Below are 25,122 nucleotides of genomic sequence, written 5' to 3'. Positions count from 1 at the left end.
TCTAATTAATATATTAACTCCTAAGGTTGGTGAAATACAGTCATTCACATCTAGTACTGAAGGTGATCTTCATAATTGCTTATAAGGAATTTATTAATATTTTTCTCCCCAATTCTATAGAGAAAGCTTAGGTATAAAGAGCCCAAGTAATTGGCTCAACATGATTCAGTTAGTATTGAATTAAGGTCTTCTGATGTAGAGTTTATATCTTGTCCAGTATTAACCTCCCATCACCCCCTCCCCATTTCTTCACACTCTGTCATTCATTCTGATACTATATTCCACGGGCTTAGACTCTAGCAGCAGTGGTAAAATGGCTAACACACTGAGCATTTCATCACATGGCAGACACTGAATTAGGCATTTAAATGCACTATCTCATTTTATCCTCAGGAAAGACCTGGGAAGAGCATACTATAACACTCAATTTACAAATGAAGAACTGAAGCTCAGCAATGTTAAATATCTTGTGCAAGGTCAAGTTTGCCTTGTTATTACAGGTGGAGTCCAAGTTCAACGTAAGAACTGTGATATTAACAAACATTCTATAATGCCTCAGAGATGTTTTACCTAGGGTTTTTCAAACTATAGGCTACAGCCCACTAGCAGATTGTAAGAGAAATTTAGTGAGCCATGACTAGCATTTAATAAAATGAAACAGAACACAGTAGGAAGGAAAGCCTCAGAGAGCATCACAGAAAGTATGGTTAAGAGCTGCAGCTTATTTTAGCTGGCTGTGAGTGGGCTGGATCATGATGTAAACTGCATTGCTTACTTTTGGGGGTAGTCACACTGTCTTAACCCAGTGTGCTCCGCTGACTGTAGCCATGCATCTAATCACTTTAAATAAAGGAAAAATCATCACTAGCCGTAACAAAGGCACTAGGAAGTATATTAGTCAGTGTTCTCCAATATATACTTTACTTATATAAGTAAAGAGAGTTCTTATAAAATATTGGCCCACACAACGATAGAGCCTGACAAGTCCCGAGATCCATATTTGGCAAGCTGTGGACTTAGGGGAGTTGATGATTTAGTTCCAGTTTGAGTTCAAAGGCCTAGGAATCAGGGGAGCTGATGGTGTAGTCTCAATTTGAAGGTTGGAGGCTTGAGACCCAGAAGGAGCTGATGTTTTAATTTGAGTCCAAAGGCAAGAAAAAAGCCAATTTTCCAGTTCAAGGCAATTAGGCAGGAAGAATCCTCCCTTTTAAAAAGAGTTTATTTAATTATAATTGGAGGATAATTACTTTACAATAATGTGTTGGTTTCTGCCATACATCAACATGAGTCAGCCATAAGTATACATATGTCCCTCTTGAACTTCCCTCCCACCTTCCACCCCATCCCACTCCTCTAGGTTGTCACAGAGCAGGAGATTAGAGCTTCTTGCATCATAGAGCAAATTCCCACTGGCAATCTATTTTAAATATGGTAATGCATACGATTCAATGCTACTCTCTCAATTTGTCCCACCCCTCCTTCCCTGACTGTATCCACAAGTCTGTTCCTTATGATTGTGTCTCCTTTATTGCCCTGCAAATAGGTTCATCAATGCCCTCTTTCTAGATCCCATATGTATGTATTAATATACAATATTTGTTTTCTGACTTACTTCACTCTGTATAACAGGCTCTAGGTTCATGTACCTCATTAGAACTGACTCAAATGTATTCCTTTTTATAGATGAGTAATAGTCCATTGTATATATGTACCACAACTTCTTTATCCATTCATCTGTCGATGGACATCTAGGTTGCTTCCATTTCCTAGCTATTGTAAATAGTGCTGTGATGACCACTGGGATACATCTGTCTTTTTCAATTATGGTTTCCTCAGGGTATACACCCAGTAATGAGATTGTTGGCTCATAAGGTAGTTTTACTCCTATTTTTTTTTTAAAGGAATCCATACTGTTTTCCATAGTAGCTGTATCAATTTACACTTCCAAAAACAGTAAAAGAAGGTTCCCTTTTCTCCACGCCCCCTCCAGCATTTATTGTTTGTAGATTTTTTGTTGATGCCCATTCTGATCCTTGTGAGGTAATACCTCACTGCAGTTTTGATCTGCATTTATCTAATAATGAGCGATGTTAAGCATCTTTTCATGTGTTTATTAGCCATCTGTATGTCTTCTTTGGAAAAATGCCTATGTAGGTCTTCTGCCCACTTTTTGACTGGGTTGTTTCTTTCTCTGGTATTGAGCTTCATGAGCTGCTTGTATATTTTGGAGATTAATCCTTTGTCAGTTGTTTCATCTACTATTATTTTCTCCCATTCTGAGGGTTGTCTTTTCACCTAGTTTATAGTTTTCTTCCCTGTGCAAAAGCTTTTAAGTTTAATTAGGTCCCATTTGTTTACTTTTGCTTTTATTTCCATTACTTTAGGAGATGGGTCATAGAGGATCTTGCTGTGATTTATGCCAAGGAATGTTAGGCAGGAAGAATCCTCTCTTTTTGTCTATTCAGGACTTCCCAATTGAATGAGGCCCACCCACTTTAGGGAGAGCAATCTGCTTTACTCAAGCTACTGATTTAAATGTTGATCTCATCCCAAAACACCCTCACAGAAACACCCAGAATAACGTTTGACCAAATATCTGGACACCCTGGCCCAGTCAAATTGATCCATGCAATTAACCATCACAGGAAGGTAGTCAAAGGGGAAATGTAGAGGCAGATGTTAGTATTAACTGCTGAGACAGGTGTGTGAAGTCTCATGTAATGAAACAGCTTATCCAAATGAAAATGAAAAAACAGGTAATCACTGAGTTCTAACTCTGTGGCAGGCAGCATACTGAGTGCTTACATGCATTTCATCCCATTTAAACTTCCTGGCAATGCTTTCAGCTGTATTTTATGGCTATAGCCATTTTACAAATGATGAAAACAAGGTACTGAAAGATAAATGACACATCCAAGGTGACACCACCCGTTAGAAGCAAAGTAAGCTTTGAAATGAGGATTTCTAATTCCTGGTTCAGTGCTTCTGTGATATCTCTGGATATTTATTTTGCTTATCTTCTTTTTTTAAAACTATTAAACTGCTTGTGACAACTTTGAAAGTGGTTAAGTGAGGTTTTAAAAATACCCAAGGGAGTATCATCGGCTTCCCAGATGGCACTAGTGGTAAAGAACCAGCCTGCCAATGCAGGAGATGTAAGAAACACGGGTTCTATCCTTGAGTTGGGAAGATCCCCTGGAGGAGGGCATGGCAACCTACTCCAGGATTTTTGCCTGGAGAATCCCATGGACAGAGGAGCCTGGTGGGCTCCAGTCCATGGGGTCACAGAAGAGTTGAACACAACTGAAGCCACTTAGCATGCATGCACACAAAGTTGTATTGTACTCGATATTCACTCCTAAGGGCAGTATTAGGTCAGTTTGAATCTTGACTGGGAATTCTAACAGAGAATTGCTAACAGTTAAACTGACCAGCTACTAATAGGTCTGTTCTGAAGCTTAGGTACGTTCACAGAGCTAGGAACAAGCATGGTGCGCTGGCACCCACAGCATGCAAAGCAGTGAACCCTAAAGACCTGCAGGCCATAAAATGTATCTAAGCCACCAGTGGCAGGGAGTTTTAATAGCAAATGCTCCTGGGACTGTTGAGTCGAGGACTGTGACACCAGATAAGGGCTCAGCCAGAAAGTACTGTGGTCCAATCAGTGATGTCTGTCAGGGTTAGAGGCTGACCCATGGTAGAGCTTCAGTCTTTCTGGCTGGGGTAATTCAGTATCCAATCCCACCAATCCTGGACATCCTCCAGAGCTTTCCTTACACTCTGGAGAGTCAGGGTCTGAGCAGGGACTGAGAACCTCTGAGCTATGTATTTTCTGTTCCTTTACTAGAATGGGACAAAGGCAGCCCAGATGGTTAAGCTGTATATGAGGAATAATTGGGGAAGATGGACGTGTAATCTAAGTTTCTCAAATTTTTCATACATTCCATCACATTTATATATTATTGCTATTTTTTTGCTTATAATTCCCTTTCAGGGAGGTTCTGAGCAGAGCATTTTTCCCTTCTTAAGAGGCAGGAAACAATCTCCAAGGAAAACTCTTCTCATAATCCAATCTCCATCCATTCAGCAATCTGTCTACTCATCTAGTAAATATTCAGAGAGAACCCATGATTTCCAGAGATATGGGGTAAAACACATAGATCTCCACCCCGGAGAAATATGTAGTCAGTTGGGGGCTAAGAGTAATACACTATGATAAGTGCTTGAATAGAAATAAGTTCAGTAGAAGTACAAAGGAGGGAGCAACCCACCCTTTCTTCCCCTCCCATCTTCTAGACTACAGACACACTCAGGCCTGATCTTCTGAAGTTAGTTGGAGTAGGAGCATGCCTGGTGGAGCATGTAGCTGGATCTTTCTTTTTTTTGTTTATTTTTATTAGTTGGAGGCTAATTACTTTACAGTATTGTAGTGGGTTTTGCCATACATTGACATGAATCAGCCGTGGATTTACATGTGTTCCGCATCCCGATCCCCCCTCCCACCTCCCTCCCCATCCCATGTGCTAGCTGGGTCTTTCTAAGAGGAGAGAGCTGCATGGGAGTGGCTGAAGCAGCAAGGGGTAAGAATGAGCAACAGGAGACGAGTGACTCACCCCAAGGCCAGACTCTTTGTGGAGGGCTTGCCCCTGAGGCCAGTGCAAACAGGAGAACAATCCAGTGTTTAGGTTATTGCAGAAGGAGTGATGATGTATCAGTAACCTGGAAATGTAGTCAATGTTGGCCTCCAGGGAGCCAGAGAGGATGACAAGTTACAGAATAGCAAGCTGCTGGAGCCATGCAAAGGTGAACATTGAGACAGGAGGGTCCCTGTCCTGGACAAGGGAGCATGCACTCAGCCCTCCAGCCCACAGCTCACTCTGGATCTATGTTGTACTGAGCTACTTGCTGGTCCCTTGACTTAATCACACTTTCTCCTTGGTGCTGTTCCTTCCACCTGGGACTCTGTTCCCCTCCCCTCCTTCAGTCTTCATCGCCTGGCTAATGCTTACTCACCCTTAGTCTCTGCTCACACAGGATTTTCCAGGTAGTCCTTCCATCTCCCAGCACTGGGTTGGGAGCCTGTCTTAGGTACTTCAATGCACCCAGGACATAGCTCTATGTATATCACACTATTACAATCACCTGCTTCCATAGTGCATCTTGTGAATGATGTGTCCCTGGAATTTTGCCCAGAGGCTGAGGCTGATTCACGTTAGAGACTCAGTGTCTTTCTAGCAGGGCTGGTTCAGAATCGAAAGGCACAGATGCTGGGCACCCTCTGGAGCTTCTTTTATACTCTGAAGAGTCAGAGGTGAATCCCTACAGAGACCAAGTGGGATTGAACAGTGAGGATGGTGAGCTAGGCAGGAACCTGATCACAAAGGGTCTTGTACTTATGGCTAAGTAATCTGGGTTGGCCCAAAAGGTCTTTCACTGTGTTTGCTAACCAAGCAATCATCCTGAACAGAGAGGCACTAGATTCTAACAAGCTCCAGGCTTTATCCTCAGTTACCATGACAACCAGGCTTCACAGTGATGGATGGTATTGATTGACTGACAGACTCTTGGTGTCTTGGCTCTGTCCCCACCCCCCTAAAGTCATTTACATACACATGGAATTGAGATCCTTAGCACCATCCTCCTGAATTTATCCTGATTTTGATTTTCCACCTCTATCACTGAAACCAGTCTCAGCCCAAAAGGAAGGTGATGATGATGCCAAAATTACACCCAGGGCCACCCTCAGCTCTCTCTCCCCCAAGTGATGTGGCAAGGAGAAAATGGGCTTTGGACACAGACCTTGGTTCAATCCCTGATCTACTATTTATTTATTGTATCATTTTGGGCAAGTGGCTGGAACCATCTAAGCCTTGAATTGCTCATCTCTAAAATGGGAAAAACTGTACCTGCTGTGGAATGATCTGGGCATATTAGATGAGATAATGCCTGGAAAATTTTTGCCCAGCACATAATGTGGATGTTCCATCTTCTTCATTCATTCCATCTCAGTTTATAGTATAGCTAACACCACAGAGAAGTTGATTAAGAAAACTGGTGTTCATAAACTCTTCAGCCTCCCTTAGTCTCTGATTTTTCCAGTTCAGAATCAGGAACCAACAGCATAGCCTGTGTATGGTGTGGCATTTCTGGCAGCAGCAATAATAGTAATTCTTGACCATTTTGGCTACTTTCAAGCCAGGAACTATCTGAAGCATTGTACGTGGCATGGATTAACTCATTTAACCCTTAGAGCCACCCTGTGAGACAGACAGTGTTCTAATCTCCATGCTATAGATAACTATGACATGGAGAGGTTCAGATAGTCAGTGTGCATGGACATTTCCAGCTCGATCAGTCTCCACTTCAGTGCCTGGTCCTCAGCTATCCTCCAGCCTCTCATCATGACCACAGTCATCTAGCGGGTCAGAGTTTCTGAGGGTAGCCTCTTATCAGGCAGGGGAGTATAAGAGATCGCAGCCCCCAGATTAGCCATTGGAAGCACGGATTCCTTTTCTGAGCTGCTTTGAGGAATGAGGGGGTCATGGAATGAAAGTCTTGGTGAGGCCACTGCTACTCATGCCCCATGATGAATGTTTCCTGCAGAGTAAGATGGCCTTGATGAGATGGAGTGGGCCCCGAGTTTGGGTATAGCACACCTTGCATCAAACCCTGATTCTTGGGCTTGTTATTTGGGATACAAGTCATAAACTTGTATCCATAGTTTAATGGATACACAGAAGCGCAGAAGGGGCAAGTAAGTTAGCCAACACTTCCCAGCTCACCCAGCCACACACTAAACAATCATCTTTTCCAAGGCAAGTTACCTAACAACCACAGCAAAAAATAACAAAATTTGTTGAACACTTAATTGCACCAGACACTGCTTTTAGAGACTCACGTAAAGAATCCATTTTCATCTCCATTTTCAAATGGACAACATGAGGCACAGAGAGGTTCAGTCATTCACCCAAAGCCACACTCCCAGTGATAAGTAGAACTCTGCTTCCTGAGTTCACACGCTTAACCCCACAGTTACTGCCTTTTCCAACCCTAGTTTGCCTGTAAAAAGAGCAAAGCCTCCTGGTCCCATAAGATTGTTTTGAGGCTCTGATAAGATAATGCTGATGAAAGAGCTTTATAAAATACCAACTCAATCAAACAGGAGATATTACAAAAGATGCAATTTGTATCATCAACCAAAAGAAGATCAGTGACTCTCAAAGAAACATTTTAGAGGTATTGTCTAGACAGGTTGGAATTAGCGCAGGCCTGGGCACTTCTGGGGCCTGTCATATGCTAAGTCTTGAAAACCCAAGAGATGACATTGTAAGTTTGCAGAATAATTGGAAAAACAGATCAAGGAATTGACAATTACCATAGTGTGCTAAATACTATGCTATAGGGAGGCATGGGGATACCATGACGGATACATAGGGATGCTGTGAGGACATAGACACAGGGCCTTTGGCAGTAAGGGAAAGCTTCCTCGAGCTGAGTGGGAGGAACTCAGTGAAGGAAGTAAGGGGACTTTTACAGGGAACAGCACGTGCCAGGGCATAGTTACTGGTACTCTCATTCTCAGGTAGTTGGGAAGAAGCATGCATTTTAATGGATACACAGAAGCGCAGAAGGGGCAAGCAAGTTAGCTAACACTTCCTGGCTCACCCAGCCACACACTAAACAATCATCTTTTCCAATGTTACGGCATGAAATAGACTATACGATTCTTCCTTTCCTTTCTGAGGCTGTCTTTGGGTGCAACCAATGTAGCAAAGCAACACAGCACATAAATCACAGCCATCTGAGTGGCATTTGTTTGTTGCATAGAGATAAATAATGCATCACACCTGCTGTTTTCAACCCGATGCTTTTCATCTTAGGAATGACAGAGACTTGCTGCTTCTGGCACCTCAGAAGTCAGGCTGCCTGGTTCTGCCTCGGGGCCGTGTGGATGCAGCATCTCCACGGACGTGTGAGGAGAGCTCTCACACCTGCACACGGCCCAGACCGGGTGGAAAACAAGGAGCAGGCATGGGGGCTGGAGATGCGTCTCCCGGGCTCCTGGCCTCCCTGGGGGGCACAACAGCTCCTCTGGGGACCAGATGGGAGTGTGGAGGACCCCATTGGTCTCCCAGGATTTCCTGGACTGATCTGCATCTCCCTTTCTTCCACTCTTGAGTTTAGACCATCTTGGCCTCTCTGAGCCAAATCTTGCTGCTGGGGTCCCCAGGCCTCCTCGTGCCCACCCTGTGCTCTCAACATACTCCTCACAATTTGGTTAATCCCTACTCATCCTTTCACACTTGCCTCTGGTACCCTTCCTTTTATACCTATGCATTTGTTGCCTTCTTTCAAAGTCCTCACCACACAGTACAAGAACTGTCAGCTTACCTGTCCATGTCTCTACACCTGGCTATAAGCGTCCTGCGAGCAAACACTCCCCTTAACCTTCTTTATTTCCCAGATGCCTGGCACAATAAGAAATTATTAAGGACATATCAACGTTATCCCAAGTGTTCCTCAAGTGTTCTGGTATGTTCTTAAAGTTTCAGAATCTTGGCTTTAGAGGAGCTCTTAAAAGACCACTCGTCTATACTTCAAACCCTTCTACTCACAAGCACACAGCCAGCTTCTGCTTCGGACCCTCCAGATGCGGGGAGCTCACTGCCTCACAAAGCAACGATCTCCTTGGCCTCTGAGCACTGCAGCGATATATGTTGAGTCTCAACCTCTCTCTCTGTAGCATCTGCCCTTTTGGTCCTAGTTCTTGCCCTTTAGCCCCACCAACAAGCCATTAATTCCTTTTCCTTAAGACAACCCTCTGGGAAGTTGAGTCGAGTTCTCTGAGAAATCGCTCCTTCTTCATTCCGATAAACATCCCACATCACCTTAACCATTCCCGAAAGGACCTGGCTTTGAATTTCTTCTTACCCAATCATTCCCCATCTTCTTCTTCTTTTTTTTTTTATTTTTTATCTTATTGTGGTAAGAACACTTAACATGAGATTTACTCTTGTAACAAATGCTTTAGCATACAATACAGAATTCTTCACTCCAAGGACAGGGTGGTACAACAGGAACTCCAGAACTTATTCATCTAGCATAACTGAGAGTTTCTGCCTCATTACCCCTTCCCCCTGTCTCCCGCAAACACAATTCTGTGCTCTGCTTCTGTGAGTTTGACCACTTTACATACTTCACATTAAGTAGAATCACGCAGTCCTGGTCTTTCTGTGACCAGCTTCTTAGCAATAACAACCTCAGGGTTCAGCCATGTTGTTGCATACAGCAGGATTTCCTGTTTTTCAAAGGCTGCGTGGTGTCCAGTGAATGTCTCATTTTCTTATTTCTTTTGATAAGTATGGCTCCCAGAACTTGGCTCCAGGTTCTGGGTTTCTCTAACCTGTGCAGGAGTGAGGATATCCCTGCCTTTCCTGTATTGATTACAATTTTCACTTGGCGTCACTGCCCTGCTGAGCTGGAAGTTACCTAAAACACTTGGGCCTTTTCCCTGGTTCTCCTGCTAAGCTGACTCTATCCCCTACTGTGCTCATGCACTTGGTATTTTATCTCCAGGACAGGATCATGTAACTTTCCAATCTGAATCTCATTTCTCGTGCTTGGTCTGTCTGCTCATCAGCCTTTTGAGGGCTTTTTGGATCCTGGTTCATTCTCTAGTTTCTTCCGCCTGGGTAGATAAAATGAGCCTGGCTGCTAGGTCCTTATTTAAGGCATTAACTAGGACAGGGTGGATGCCAGCTCGCTGTGACAGATCACCGGAGGTTCTCTGTAGGACAAGGGTACTTAATATCCGATCCCAGATGCACTGCATAGGTTTCATCCGAGATACTTGTTTAAAATATCATTTGCTGATTACTCTGAAATACAGAATCCGAATCGAGAGAAGTGGGGACCTGGAACCTGTTTTTAATAAGCACTCCAGAAGATCACACTATGTAGCCAGGTTCAGCAAACATCAATGCCAATTCACTGAGTTCAAAAGCCCAAAGCAAATGCCAGTTTGATCTGGTCCAGAGCTGACATCTGAGGAGTCAGGCTGCTGAGATGGGGAGGAGCCCTGGCAGAGCACTGCCTGGTTCTATAGTCTGTCCACACATGCCATGCACCCATCTGGGCGAGCATTACTCGATCGTGCTGGACATATTTCTGCTCTTCCCCTCACCCCCCTCCTCTGCTCTTTGCATCTGTCACTCTGACTTTGTGTCTTAGCTTCTATACCAACTTCAAGTCCTGGATTTTGGCATCACATTTGACCTCCCCCAGCCCCTACCCCAGCTTACTGGTCTTGGTTTTCCACGGGTGCTCTGTAGACAGCTCTGACTTGGCAGTCCCCATGACTTCTGGCAAGAGACTCCTCTTCTGGTCCTGGTGTATCGAAATGAGCAACTCTCAGATCCAAGTGAGTCTTCACTGACTATATGGCCCACACCTGCTAGCTTCTCAAGGCCAGGACCTTACTTGTTCAGATTGGCATCATATTTATATCAGTTTTATCCTCACAGTGTCTACCTTGTCCAACATACAGTATGCCTGGGATGGTAATAGTAGATGCTTACTAAAATTTTCAGAAGAATTTATTCTGATGAAATAACTGGAATTAGTGAAAGGACCACTAATTCTTCTAAGCACGACAGATGTGTTTGAATCTCAGCTCCACTGTTCTTTTTAACTATGTGGTCTTAGGAAAGACAATTAATTTTTATGAACCAAGCATGTCACAGCTAAACGTGAGATGTGTCAGGTAGGTGACTAAGGATACTTTTAGTCCTCATGCTGCGTGGTTCTTAAGTCACAGACCTCCCCTTGCTGGCTGGTACCCTCCTTCAGGGTCCTCAGGAGGCAATTCTTTGCAATCAAGCCTCACTGTAGAAATCACTTCTCCCAACAGCGCCTGGCAAGCTTTCGGCAGGGCCTTCATGAGCATAATCACTCCACAGGCATCCTCCAGCCCCCACTAATCAGCCCGTCCTGTCACTTTAATTCGGCAGCACTCCACCACTCACCTAAGTAATCACTCTGGCTTCTGCCCATGAATTCCTTTCATCCACTTTTGTTTATCACTGTTGAAGCAATTTTTAATCAAAACAATTAAATATGCTAAATCTTCCTCAATTAGTAGTGCATTAAAAATTAAAAGTACTTGAACGGAAATGGCAGAAGAAGCCGTTTGCTTGGTGCTGAGTGCTAGTGCTTAAAGGATCACTTCTCCCAGAAACTCTCAGCTCAGAGTTATTCAGAAACCACTGTGCAGAGGATCAGAGGGCCCCAGCCAAGAGGGGCCTGGGGATGAGCAAGTCTAAATCCTTCTCTCCATAAATGGGAAACTGAGACCCCGGGAGACTGGGGACCTTTTCTAAGTTCATACAGGGTGTCAGGGACTGGGATGTGTTTTGTTTCACTTTTAAAAAAAAATAAAATTTGTATATATTTAAAGTATACAGTATGATGATTTTATATATATATATATAATGAAATGATTATTACAGTCAAGCTAATTAACATATATTCTCCTCGCGAGTCAGGTGTGTGTGTGATAAGAGTACTTGCAATCTACTCCCTTTGCAAATTTCCAGTTTTCAATACAGTATTATCAACTAGAGTCGCCAGGCTGTATATTAGCTCTCTAGGTTTATTTCTCCAACACAACTGCAACCTTGCGCGCATCTCCCCTTTTCCCAACCACCTCCTTGGCCTGGGAAACCACCATTCTACTCTCTGCTTCTATATATGTGACTTTTGCAGAGTCCATGTATAAGCACGATCGTAAAGTTTTTTTCCTTTTTGTGTATGATTTATTTCATTTAGTATAATGTCCTCCAGTTTCATCCACATTGTCCCAAATGGCAGGATTTCTTTGCGTTTTAAGGTAGGATCTCTTTATATGGGATATATCTATAGGGTGTGCGTGTGTGTGTGTGTGTGTATATATATATATATATATATACACACATATATATGGGCTATATAGAGTGTATACATATGTATATAATTTTTAATATATAATAATTACATATAATATATATTATAATTATATACACTAATTAATATATATAATTATGTATCATACATTATTTATATGTAAGTATATAACTTATAATTTATAGAATTGTAATTATTATATATATGTTGTAATTATTATATATAACTATTTGATCATTATTAATTATATAATATGTATATAATTATTCTATATATAGTAATTTCTTTGTCCATTCATCTAAGTGACTGGGATTTCAATTCGTGATTCCTGACTTCTAAGATTCTTTCCATCAGAAGCTGTTACCAAACAACTCTTGGCATTCATTTTCATTCATCAATCATTTATCCTAAGAGTATTTACTGAGATCCTCCTCCATAGCAGACCGACAGAGTGGTAAATAAGATGTCAGTGCTTGACCTCATAGAGTTTAGTTTCATGGGAATGCCAGCAACTAAACTTGCTGCTCAAAACTCCCTTGAAAATATTGAATCTAATTTTAGCTTAACTGAATTACAACCTAAATGATTTTTCCTTTGTGGTTGTCAGGATAATACACTGACTGGTTGTAATTATTTATAGTTTCAGTGAAAAGCAATGATGTGCTGAAAATACAAACTCCAGTTCACAGCCTTCAGAAGACTTTAGCTACAGAGGAAGTTGAACTCTGTAGCAATGGTCAATATTTTGCTCCAGTCTGCTCTTCTAGCCTTATCTTGCCAGTTGACCAAGGGTTGGAAACCCCCATCTGTTCACCTACAGGCTGTGGGATTTGGGGCAAAATGACATCATTCCTTTGAGAATTATGTTCTTCATTTGCAAAATGCAGATTCCTCAGCAGCTCCTCAGATATAGACAGAGACAGCTAATGTGGGCCTCATGGTTCTCATGGGGTCAGAAGTCAGGCAGCCTCCCCATGGAGATCTATCAAACTTCTGACAACACCTAGCCTCTCTGAGGTGCAAATAGGACCTGGGCAAAAAGAATTGGGACACAAATGATCATTCAGGCCCAAACAAGGCACATGGCTATCTCTGAAGAAAGGGGGAAGTGTTCTGAATCAAAAGTGCTTCACAGAAGAAATAGTAGTTGAATTGGAGCTTGTGTGGACTTCAGAATGACAGTGAAAAAGGAGAGAGGAAGGGGCAACATGTGCAAGATTGGTGCCAATCATGGGCCAGGCACTGCACCAGGCGCAGGGGTAAAGGAGATGGATCAGACAGAATCGCCATCTCCAGGAGGCCCCGTGGAGCATGTGCAAAGGAAAAAGAAAAGTGCTTTTGACCAACTAGCGTGTGCAATCCATATTCCTTCTTATTTCAAGAATATCTGCATTGGGACCATAGAGAAGAAAACCCTGAAACTGAGTTAAAGGACAGGGATTTCAACCCGGATCTCTTAGACTCTAAAATAGAAGCTAGTTTTTACTGCTGTGAGCTGGTGAGCTATGAACTACTATTATGAGCTGGTTGTACATATTCACTGTCTTTCGTGTCTCAGCATTCTGTGTTTCTCTGCTTCCTGTTGCAGGTGTTACCCGCAGTGAAATCGAGAGATGCTTTGGAGTCTCTTTGGGCATTGAGTATGAGCATACAAAGCAGGCACAAATTGGAGGACGTTTATCAGTAGCACCCTGTGAAAAATCTGGAGATGGCAAACTAAGCAAGTATTAATAATGGGCTTCCCCCAAAAGAAGCCAGAGTCACCCTTGGACACATATTCGGGGTATATATGTTCTCCTTCCCAATTGATTCCATCTCAGTCAATGGTCACACTGTGTATCTGCTGAATATCCCAAACCAATGACCTGTAGTGACCCTATTTTGAATCCCAACATGGGCTGAGATCATCTTAGAAATGCCTGACTTCCTATTTATACAACCTCCTAGATTTCAAGCACCAGACAAAGATCTGAGTAAGAGCTGGGAGGAAAGGCATGTGCAGACAGGATCTGGAAAGTTAACGGTTGAGATCAAGTCTCATCAGGTACAGCTCAGAGGAAGGACACAAGTTTGCTGAGAGAGGAAAAATGTGGTCACCAAGTCCAAGTTCAAAGAATAAGTATTAGAGAAAAATTGTGCAAGAATATTTTATAACATCTGCACAGGTCACTATACATGCTCATGTATTCATTCATTCATTCAACATGTATTGAGTCATTTTTTCCAGGTGGAAGATACACAAGATGCAAGGATGCTGAAATAGTTTATAATAGATGGATGAGTAGATGAGGTTCAAGTTACTTCCACTGCACTGGGCTACTCAAGTCTCAGGGTCTTAAGTTAAATGTTTCTCTCAGTTGCCTTTCCCTCCTCCCTCCATTTACCTGAAGATTTATCCATTCTTCTAGGTAACTGACTTTTTACCTGACCACCTCCCCACTCCTACTGTAGATCTGACCACATCTTTCTCTGAACCCCTTCTGAGAAATCAGTTATAGCACCTATAATATTTGGTTGAAGCTATTTGGCATATAGCAAGCACCAAGCCAACATTTGACATGTAAACGAATACATGAATGAATCGGTCATTATCCATTTTTCCATCTTCTCCCTCCTCCATGTTGGGTTGAGCTATCTTCCCAGGGCCTGCTCTAATCCAAAGGATGAGTCAATTTCCAAGTGTTGGTGCTTCTTTTCTGCCTTGTCCTGCTAGTTAACTGAGCACGGTAGAAGACTGGGAGACAGCTCTAAGCAGAGCACTTAAACTCTGTTCCAAATCTCATTTAGTGGAGCTTGCCAACTGGTCCTTTGGCATCTAAGGAAATGGGCTAACATGACTATTCTCTCGATGGTAGCTGACAACAAGACGGCCATGGGGGTGGAAGAACTCATTTCTCTGGTGCGCGGTGGCAGCTCTGGCTGGGGAGGTGGCTTGATGCAAGAGAGCAGCATCATTACGTACCGTTCCTGGGGAAGGTCATTAAAGTATAATCCTGCTGTTATTGATTTTGAGGTAAGTCTTTTCGCAGTTGAAGAAACTCTGGGTCCACAAGGAATGAAAGTGAAGCAGACCAGATCATTTTATATTTCTTATTATGAGTCCATCAAAAAACAAGATTAAATGTAACGGCACGCTGAACTGGTAGCCTTACCCAAGCCTGACTACAGGGATGCGTGACTCTATGTGCAAGCCACAGGAGAGCTGGGGTCACAAGCTTACTATCTGGTTACGGTCTAGTGTTATACTAGTAGTCCTAGAATTTCTTCAGGAGTAGGCCACCTTATAAAAAAAAAAGCACTATTCACATTTATACATAAAAGACTTTAAAAATCACATCTGCTAAGTCAGAGGTTGGCAAACTTTTTTCTGTAAAGAGCAGATAGTAAATACTTTAGGTTTCCAGGCTATATACAGTCTCTTTCATACAAGTTCTTATTTTTCTCCAATCTTGTAAAAATGTTAAAGTCATTCTTAGCTCAAAGGCCATACAAAAACAAGCTGTGAGCTTAGCGTGATTTCAAGCTATAGACTGCTGCCCCTGCTCTAAATGATCTAATCACAATGACCTCTGGCACAGATAGGATTCCCCCCATTGAAAAGATTAGGAAACTGAGGTTCCAAGTCATCAAGGGAATCATTTAGGGTCACAGAGCCCATACGTGGAAGTACCTGGATCCAAGACCTTTGGATTTTATGTCCAGTTCTCTCTTCCCTCTATTCTAGCACCTTCCATAAAGCCATGGTTCTCAGCCACTAGGGTCAATTTTTCTCCCCCAGGAGACATTGGGCAATATCTGAAGACATTTTTGATTGTAACAACTGAGAAGATGCTATTGGCATCTAGGGGCCAGAAGCCAGGGAGGCTGCTAAACTCCCTCCCAATGCACAGGGCAGCCCCCACAGCAAGGACACAGCTGGCTGCTGGTGCTAATGGTGCCAAAATTGAGAAAGCTTGCCTTAAATCTCTAACCCCACAAAGGAAGTAAAGTTGTATTCAAACTGTAAAGCAAGTGAATTGTTCTACCAGTATCATCACACTATTCAATTCATATGTGAGAAAACCCAATACTGTCTTTTGGGAGAGAGAACTTGAGTTTAGGGTGAAGAAGATGTAGGCCATTAGAAAATGAGAGTTGCATTTTGGGTTTTTAAGTAAAATATTATTGCTTTCTTGCCCATTTTTCCTTACCTTTGCTCATTTTCTATATATAGTTAAAAATTCCAAGTGTGGACACATTCCTTCTCTTTAAAATATATACAAACAGTTAAACCTAAAAATCTATTATAACAACCTCTTTTCTATGAAGAAAGAGGTCAGATGGATTAACCTTGATTTCTTCTCCAATGAGTAAGGGACCATTTTCACGCACCTGTAATTCACCTAGGGCCTGAAAATTGCTATCATCAAGCCATTAGTGATTTCGGCAAAACTGTAAAATTGATATCAGGAGTAACATATCAACTTTCATGGGCAAGAGGTAATCTCTTTGTTTGCTTTGAGCAAAACTTCCAAGGGGAAGACTGACGTGCATGATTTGGAGAAGACTCAATACTGTCTTTTGGGAGAGAGAGCTTGGGTTTGGAGTGAAAAAGATGTAGTTTGGCTCACAGATCAGCCACCTTTTTGATGTGTGTGTGTGACCTTGGATGAGTTACTTCATTTTCGGAGGCTCAGGGTTCTGCTCTGTAACATGGGGATAGTAAAATGTTACATCTCAAGGTTAGGGAGAGAGACATCAGTATTTAGTGAAGTCAGATGAGGAGGCAGGTTTGTGGAGGTTAAGGAAGCTGGCCAAATCTCAGAACTAGAAAATAGCATAGCCCAACTGGAGCCAAGACTGACTGATTCTAATGCTCAGGATCTCTTCACAACCCATGATGACCCCTAGAAGATTGGATTCAATGCATGAGGCTGTTGGCAGGTCACAGAGCAGGGGATTGATGCAACTAAAGCTGTACTTGAAAATGAAAATGCTCAGAGACAGACAGACAGATAGACAATCCGACTACAGACATGGAGGGGAGGCCAGTTAGAGAGTTATTTGGAACTTGATGCTCAGAGTGGAAACAGTCTTACTCAATTGCATATTCCCAGAGCTTAGCAGTGTCTATTTAGGGCAGGTGCTTAGATTGAGTGAACACAGGAATCATGCCATGTGATGATGATGTTACGGTATGCATTATTATATGCTAAATGTTATTTTATAGTGTGTTGATATCATACTACTTTCCTTCTCTGAATTTTTTTTTTCATTTGTAAATTGGGAACGAGACTGTTGCCAATAGCTTTCAAGCTCTAACATTTTAAGAATCATTTCCCCATCCTTCTTCCCTCTTTAAGTCCCACCAGCCCTTCCATACCCTCTTCTTGAGGATTCAGTGAATAGAAAGGAGAGATGGGGGTCTGAGTCCTGGGCTCCCCCGGAAGGTCAAGGGAAGCTGCCCAATGGTCCTGGGTTTCTCTGGAACTAAGAGTCATATTTATCCAGGGCAGTCCATTCTGCACCAATTTCCTAACAGTGGGGCCAATTCCCTGCACTTCCAGTAATGGTCTTCTGCCCTTGGCTGGGGGCCCAGCCAGTACCAACATGATCAGCCTGGTGACCTCAGCCACAGCCCCTGGTCACAGGACAAGGTTTGTTTGCCACAGGTCTTTCTGTACACATTTCCAGGAACCCACTCAAAACATGGCTAGTGCCCTTACTGACCTCTGATTCTTGAGAAGTAAGTTTGCTCCACTGGGGTTCAGTCCCATCTCAGAATGGCTCTGTGACCTTGGCAAATCCTTCCTCTCTCAGCTCCTCAGGTTCCTCTCCTGTAAAATGAGAGACCTGGGAAAGAGTTTTCATTTTATGCTTATGTGTTTAAAAAATAGTGTTATAAGCATATTGAAGATAACCATATATACATGCAATTTAAAAAAAAAATTTTTTTTACTATCATCACATCTAACTAATAAAAATGGGGCTTTATTTTATACTGTTCTCCCTCTTTGCAATGGTATCTCAGATTCATTATTTCCTTAGATCCTCATGTGAATTTTAAGGAGGTTATTATTCCCATTTTATAGATAATGGGGCTCAGGCTTAGGAGGGGCAGTTCCGGGCCACACGGCTGAGAAGTGAGCAGCATTCATTTAGCTGTGACTCTGTGACAGTTCTTCCCTGTCTTTCAACTTTAATCCTCTTAATAAACCAGGAGTGTAGGACTACTGTTCTCATTTTCAGATGAGGAAGGAAGGCTCCATGTGTAACGGGACAGAGATCACACAGCTAGAAGTGGCAGAGCTGAGATTTGAAGCCAGATTTTCTAGCCCCAGATTCAATGCTTTCTGCTCTATCTACTACTTTCCAAGCAGGGGTTGACCACCCTTTCCCCACTAGGGGATATCTAGCAATGTCAGACGGAGAAGGCAATGGCAACCCACTCCAGTACTCTTGCCTGGAGAATCCCATGGACGGGGGAGCCTGGTAGGCTGCAGTCCATGGGGTCGCTAAGAGTCGGACATGACTGAGGGACTTTACTTTCACTTTTCACTTTCATGCACTGGAGAAGGAAATGGCAACCCACTCCAGTATTCTTGCCTGGAGAATCCCAGGGACAGGGGAGCCTGGTGGGCTGCCGTCTATGGGGTAGCACAGAGCTGGACATGACTGACGTGACTTAGAAGCAGCGGCAATGTCAGAAAACAGTTTTGCTTTTCATGGCTAGAAGATGCTATTGACATCTGGTGGGTAGAAGCCAGCAATGCTGCTAAAGATCATACAATGCACAGGCCGGGCTGTCCCTGCCAATAAAGAATTATTCAGCTGGAAATGCAACAGTGCTGAGGCTGAGAAACCCTGGACTACATTCCTGTCTAGAATGGGCTGCTGCAAATATAAAACAACCCCAGCATACACACAGGCAAACCTCACACTCACACCATTAGGGGTTGTGCTCAGCAGTGGCAACACAACTGCCTATCAAGAACTTATTAATCCCTGCATTGAAGGCTGACAATAAAACACACACACAGACATGTAGGTCTTTTATACTCTTCCTGACTCCTAAGAATGCTGGAGGGGGCGGATGAGTTGGCACAGATAGCTTTTGGGTTCTTGTCTTCCTCTGGGATCTGGAGACCACAGGTTTCAAAGTTATGTAGCTCCGTGTTCAGCATGGTCCATGGTGTGTGGTCCTGAGCTGGTCACTCAAACGCTCTCAGACTCTGCTTCTTCATCCGTGGCCTGGGAAACCTAATACCCGCTTTACAGAGCAGCTGCTTGGATCTAATGCAGCAGGATAATCTGGCTCTGTGCCTGGCATGCAGCAGGCCTTCCCGAGGCTTGATGACCAGTTCTTGGGCTCTGGGAAGCTGTACAGAGCCCAGGGCGCAGCCCTCTGGTCTTTCTGTGCCCACAGATGAGGCCGATCCACGAGATCCTGCGGCACACGAACCTGGGGTCCCTGGAGACGAAGCGCCAGAACCTGCGGCGGGCCCTGGACCAGTACCTGATGGAGTTCAACGCCTGCCGCTGTGGGCCCTGCTTCAACAACGGGGAGCCCATCCTCGAGGGGACCAGCTGCAAGTGTCAGTGCCCTGTGGGTCGCCAGGGCCTTGCCTGTGAGCAAGTGCAGTCAGAGGGTAAGGCCACATATCCTCACTTAGCTTCTAGCTTACTCCAGCTCAGAGGGTTCTTGGGGCTCCCAGCCTCTCTGCCCTGTGCCCTCTTGCCCACTGCTCTAGGAACCCACATTCTGAGCTCTGTGACTGACCCCCTGCATTTACCAGTTCTTATGTTCTCTCCCTGCCATCAGGACCCTCTCTCAGATGAGAACAGTTTTAGACCGAGGCATATATGGACAACAGGACTCATTTCTGGAGGGATGTATTCATTTCCGAAGGCTGCCATAACAGAGTATCAAAAACTGAGTGGCTTATAGCAATGGAAATTTATTGTCTCCGACTTTTAGAAATTAGAAATCCCATTCTGGGTATACTGGCCAGGCTGCTTTCTTCTGGAGGCTCCTTGGGGGAATGTTTTCTTTCTCCTAGCCTCAGACGCTTGTCAGCAACACTAAGCATTCTTGGCTTGTAGCTACACCATTCCAGTCTGCCTCTGTCTTCACAAAGTGTCCTCCATTTTACATCTCTGTTTTCTTATAGAAACACTAGTCATTGGACTAGGACCTACCCTAATCCAACATGACATCATATTAACTTGATTTTATCTTCAAAGATCCTATATCCAAATACGGTAACATTTGCAGGTTGAACATCAACTTATCTTTTGAGGGACATTATTCAATCCACTACAAGGGATAAATAGGTTCTCATGACTAAAAACAAGCGTGGGGCAAGTAATATAATGCTTAAGGTTTCAAAGTTAAACATATTAAGCTGCAATACAAAGCGACTGCATCAGAAAAGAAGTTTTTCAAATGAGGGTCCAAGTCCCTTAAAGATGAAGTCTAGAGACCTGAGTGTGAATCTCAGCTATTTCACTAACTTAGTGATATGCTGATAATAATTTCTTCTTTCTGGGACCCATCTTTCTCATCTATGTTTCCATTTGAGCTCCAAGAAGCTCTATGCATGTTTTAATCCCTAAGCTTCCAATTTTTCCATGTATACTTGGTACACAGAATGATGGCAAAAATACGGGCTACCAGATCAATGTATAAATCAGTCTCATTTGACAACTGCAATGATGAAAACATAAAGAAAAATAATTCTGGGAGGGTCTAAGTTTATCTATAAAACAAACTATTGAAGCACAGTGTAGATAGGATAAGGAGCCTGGTTTTAGAGTGAGATGATGGTGGATAACAATTTTATCACTGGGAGAGTTGTTCTAAATGGGAGGCAAGATAACACAGCTGTGGTGTCAAATAGGCTTCACATCCCAGTGGTGCTAATTTTCATGCTGGGTAGGCATCCCCTGTAATGTGGGGATGATGTTGGTACCTGCATCACAGGTTGTGCTGAGGATTAAACTAGCTAATCTGTGTAGCAAGCTCAGTTCTAGTAAGAAAAAAGAAGAGAGAACTCTACTGGTAGAAGATCTGTCCTGAGTTGGAGTTGTATCTAAATTCCTCCTTTGTGGGCTAAAGGGAATATTAATGGGGTCCCAACAAGCTGCCTGATATCCTGTAGGAAGAATTCCAAGAAGGGTAAGCCAAGATGTGAGTCAATTCCAGAGTCCTTATGAGGACTTATGGAATTATGGAAGTCCTTATGGAAGATGCAGAGAACAAAACCCAAGCAGAACAATTACATGGGCCAAGCCTGGTACAGTTTCCTCATGGGAACTGAAAAAAAAAGAAACCTCCTGTTAGGTGTGTAAGTTGGGAGATACACAGAAAATTGTGCAGGGTTGATACTGCCCAGCTCCAAGGCCCAGGGATTTCTTAACTTTTCAAGCAGAGTTTGGACTGTGTTTCAGCCCCCATTTGCCTCATTGGCCAGGCAACTTTCCAGAGGAACCAAAGGTCAGTGAACAGAAAGAATAACAAATTCTGCACCAGGCACTATTGCAACACTTCATGTGCATGAACTCCTTTATCCCTCCAAGAAGGGTATGTTGTCGTTCTTCAGTCCCTAAATTCTGTCTGAATCTTTGCAACTCCAGGGACTGCAGCACGCCACGCTTCCCTGTCCATCACTATCTCCTGGAGTTTGCTCAAATTCGTATCCATTGAGTCAGTTTTGCTTTATCACCCCAGTTCACAGATGAGGACACAGAGACAGAAGGAAGACAAAATAACTTGTTGGTCATCTGTTTGGGGAGAGTCAGAGCCAGTGTTTGGACCCATGTGATCTGATGTTAGGATCCAAGCTCTTAATTATTACATTCTATTAATTGACATTCTAAGACAAGGGTCCCCAACCTTCGGGCTGTGCACCTGTAGATGGCATTAGGTTAGAAATAAAAGTGCACAATAAGCGCAATGTGCTCAAATCATCCTGAAACCATCTTGCCTGCCCCCCGGTCTATGAAAAAACTATCTTCTGTGAAACTGGTCCCTGGTGCCCAAAAGGCTGGGCACTACTGTCCTAAGAATCAGGACATGTGGGGAATGAGGACAGAGAGTCTGAGATGAGTGCACTGACCATCACCTTGGGGAGTGGACAGGGAGGATGTGGTCCAAGTGCTGGTTATAAGGTGACCGGGTCTAACAGAACAAATGTCAGCTCTATCTGGATAATTAGAGTCAGAGCATGTCAAGGGCCCCTAGAGCCGGGACTTGTTTGGATTCCTGTCCACATAGCATAGTGCAAAGGGAACAGGGGGTGTGGACTACCCAGAGATGCCTGGCCAATGATCCAGCGCTGGGCTTGGTGGTGACCACACTGAGTCACATGAACCATGGTGGGCACTGGAGAAGGGGGACATGATAACAATGACCTAGGGGATGGCAGGGCACAGAGCGCTGAGTCCTCCTCACAGCCCTGTTTTTCCTGCAAGATTACATCCAGTCAGTTGCATTCAGCTCATGGGGGTTCCATTAACCTTATTCTAAGCAGGGTATGGACCTCGGGTGGCCGTGAGGCTATCAGACTGAACTTTCAGCCAGAGAGAGATCAATCTGACAAGGAAATCTAAGGCTGGGGAATCAGCCACCATGGAGACCCACTGATGGAGGGCCTGAGGGATTTTCCCAGCAAATCTTTGCCTATAGGGACCAAGCTGCAGAGGTGGGAGGAATAGAGAACCCTGCTGTGGCTACCCCACCAGGGAGTATAATTACAGAGCTGGAAGGGACTTGAAGATAATCTAACCCAATGATATTCACATTGGGATCTGAGGAAGCCTGGGGTCTCCTAGGGGCTGCCCCAGGGGAGCAGGGCAAACCTAATAGACACCCCAGCTTCAAATAGGACAGCTTCACTTTCATCTGACTTCCATGTCAGGTCCCATCCAAGATATCATTTAAGAAAAAAAAAAACATAGTAATGAAAAAAGTTATGATGGAAAAACCCCACTGGATGAAGCCATCCTTTTCCTTTACAGAGGTGAAAACTCAGGCTAAGAGAGGAGATGGGCTGGTCCAGAGGCATACAGGCAGTGGAAGGCAGCAGCCCCAGGCTGGAGGATTGTGCAAGCTGGGTTTCCAGAGACAGCGCATGTTCAGCACACGGGTTCTGATGCTCTGTGCAGAGAATCTATCAACCACCGGGGTTCCATCGTCAGAGACCGAGGGGTTGGTTTTTGAACCCTCATTCAATAGCCCAGTAATCCCTTCCCTAGGGATGTCTGGCTGGCCTTTGTCTGTGAAGCCCCAGCTGGGACGAGCTCCCTCTCTGCACACACTTCACTGGCTTGGAGTCATTCTTCCAGAGGCACACGCCTCCATGCCTCTCTCTGCTATCCATCTTCCATGGAACCACAGGTTCCAATTTCATGAGATGGGCTCCCAGTGGCCTCTTCTCACTCCACCCAGAGTTTCAAATTAAGTGCGAGGCAGCAAGCACAGAGGTCTTGGTTGGCTATACCCAGGCATTTCCCCAAAGGAGAGCTTATAGACCACTCTAGGGCCGTGGGACGGGCTTCACTCTTCACCATCCGAGCTGCTGCTGGTATGCTAACCTTGTTCCCTGGGAAATCATCCATGTAGGAGCCAAGACGGATGGTCGTTGGAGCTGCTGGAGCTCCTGGTCGGCTTGCAGATCGGGCACCCAGGAAAGGAGGAGAGAGTGTAACAATCCTGAGCCCCAGAACGGAGGTGCCTCGTGTCCAGGCCACAGGGTGCAGACCCAGGCGTGCTGAGTGCCTCTGGGCACAGGCTGGAGTGGGGACAGGGGATGAAACTGCTTGCGCTGACCAATGGATACAGACCTCACTCAGCTGACAGAAGATACCCATCAGCATGGACTTTTTCTTTGTCCTGGACCAGACTGTGCCGTCAACAACCAACTGTTCTATCACCCACATAACTCAGTCAAAACTGGGTGTTAAGAGTTAATTAGAGGGTTAGCTGCTCATGGCACTTTGGATCATCCAAAAAGAGAAGAAAAGGAACTATCTCCATCCATGTCTTAGAGGAACTTTTAGGATGGTGGAGGGACAAGGCAGGCAGATACTTTTGAAACCATCAATTACCAATAAAACAAAGTACCATGAGAATGATCTCAGTTCTTTGATAACGTTTGTTCATTTGTAGAACCATTATTAGTTTGCAAGATAAGAAGACATACTGAAACAAAGAGAAAAATTAAAGACTGACCCAAGTTCCTTCAATTTTCCTTCACTGGGACTCAACATATTCTAGTATTCCTTCAATTAATCTCTCGTGTTTGCTTGAGTTCTTACCACAAATATCACCCTTCTCCCACTTATTTTCTCACAGCACGCTAGTCTTTTCCTTCATTGCCTTTTTTCACAATTAGTAATTATAAATTGGATCCCACATTTCCTGTGACTATGACCTCTCTCCCCATGGATGGTAATCTTGAACGCAGGGATCAGCTTTGTCTCATTCAGCACTGTGTACCCAGAGGTCAGGGCTGCACCTTGAATTGGAGGGAATTAACAAGCATCTGTGGGTGAAGTGAGGGACTGAACTAAAGTCACTTCAAAAATGTGGCCTCTCCTCCGCTCCCAGAGTGGAGTGTGAAATCCATGCATCTGCCAGGCACCTCGGGCTTCCCTTCGGATTCAGCTGGTAAAGAATCCACCTGCAATGCAGGAGACCTGGGTTCGATCCCTGGGTTGGGAAGATCCCCCAGAGAAGGGAACGCCTACCCACTCCAGTATTCTGGCCTGGAGAATTCCATGGACCGTATAGTCCATGGGGTCGCAGAGTCAGACGTGACTGAGTGACTTTCACTGTGCTGTGACCTTGCCCACCTGTGGAAGAGCCAGTCATATCAGCCTGCCTCACTGTCCCCACAGTATTCCAGTCAGTCCTCAAAGAGAGAACACGGGTGTTACACTGACTTTTCTGTTGACCCAAAGATTGTGAGCTCCTTCAAGGTAAAACCTGCCCTCTCAGTTGGTACAAAAACCGTGTATTGACTGATATATATATATATATATAAAATCTCCCTATCCTTCCAGAATCCTCAATCATGCATGCTGTCACTTCAGTCATGTCCAATGCTTTGCGACCCTATGGACTGTAGACTGGCAGGCAGGTTCTGTTACCAACTGGGGAGCCCTCTCAACCATTCAAATATATACAAAAAAAACATCAGA

At 44.0% G+C, this 25,122-nt stretch overlaps 1 protein-coding gene across 1 annotated transcript in view; it reads left to right on the top strand.

The window, feature by feature from the left end:
- The window catches only part of C8A (complement C8 alpha chain), a 73,109-nt gene extending 49,055 nt beyond the window's left edge, over positions 1 to 24,054 (top strand). Inside the window, exons 8-11 of the mRNA XM_043878524.1 lie at positions 13,529 to 13,660; positions 14,796 to 14,953; positions 19,346 to 19,568; positions 23,543 to 24,054. Of these exons, the coding sequence (XP_043734459.1) occupies positions 13,529 to 13,660; positions 14,796 to 14,953; positions 19,346 to 19,568; positions 23,543 to 23,694 (665 nt within the window). The 3' untranslated portion in view covers positions 23,695 to 24,054. The remainder of the gene's footprint in view (positions 1 to 13,528; positions 13,661 to 14,795; positions 14,954 to 19,345; positions 19,569 to 23,542) is intronic.
- Positions 24,055 to 25,122: the final 1,068 nt, after the last annotated feature.

The sequence above is a fragment of the Cervus elaphus genome, chromosome 20 (assembly GCF_910594005.1).
Source record: "Cervus elaphus chromosome 20, mCerEla1.1, whole genome shotgun sequence".
In the NCBI taxonomy this organism is placed as follows: domain Eukaryota; kingdom Metazoa; phylum Chordata; class Mammalia; order Artiodactyla; family Cervidae; genus Cervus; species Cervus elaphus.
This window is presented reverse-complemented; position numbering and strand designations above follow the sequence as displayed.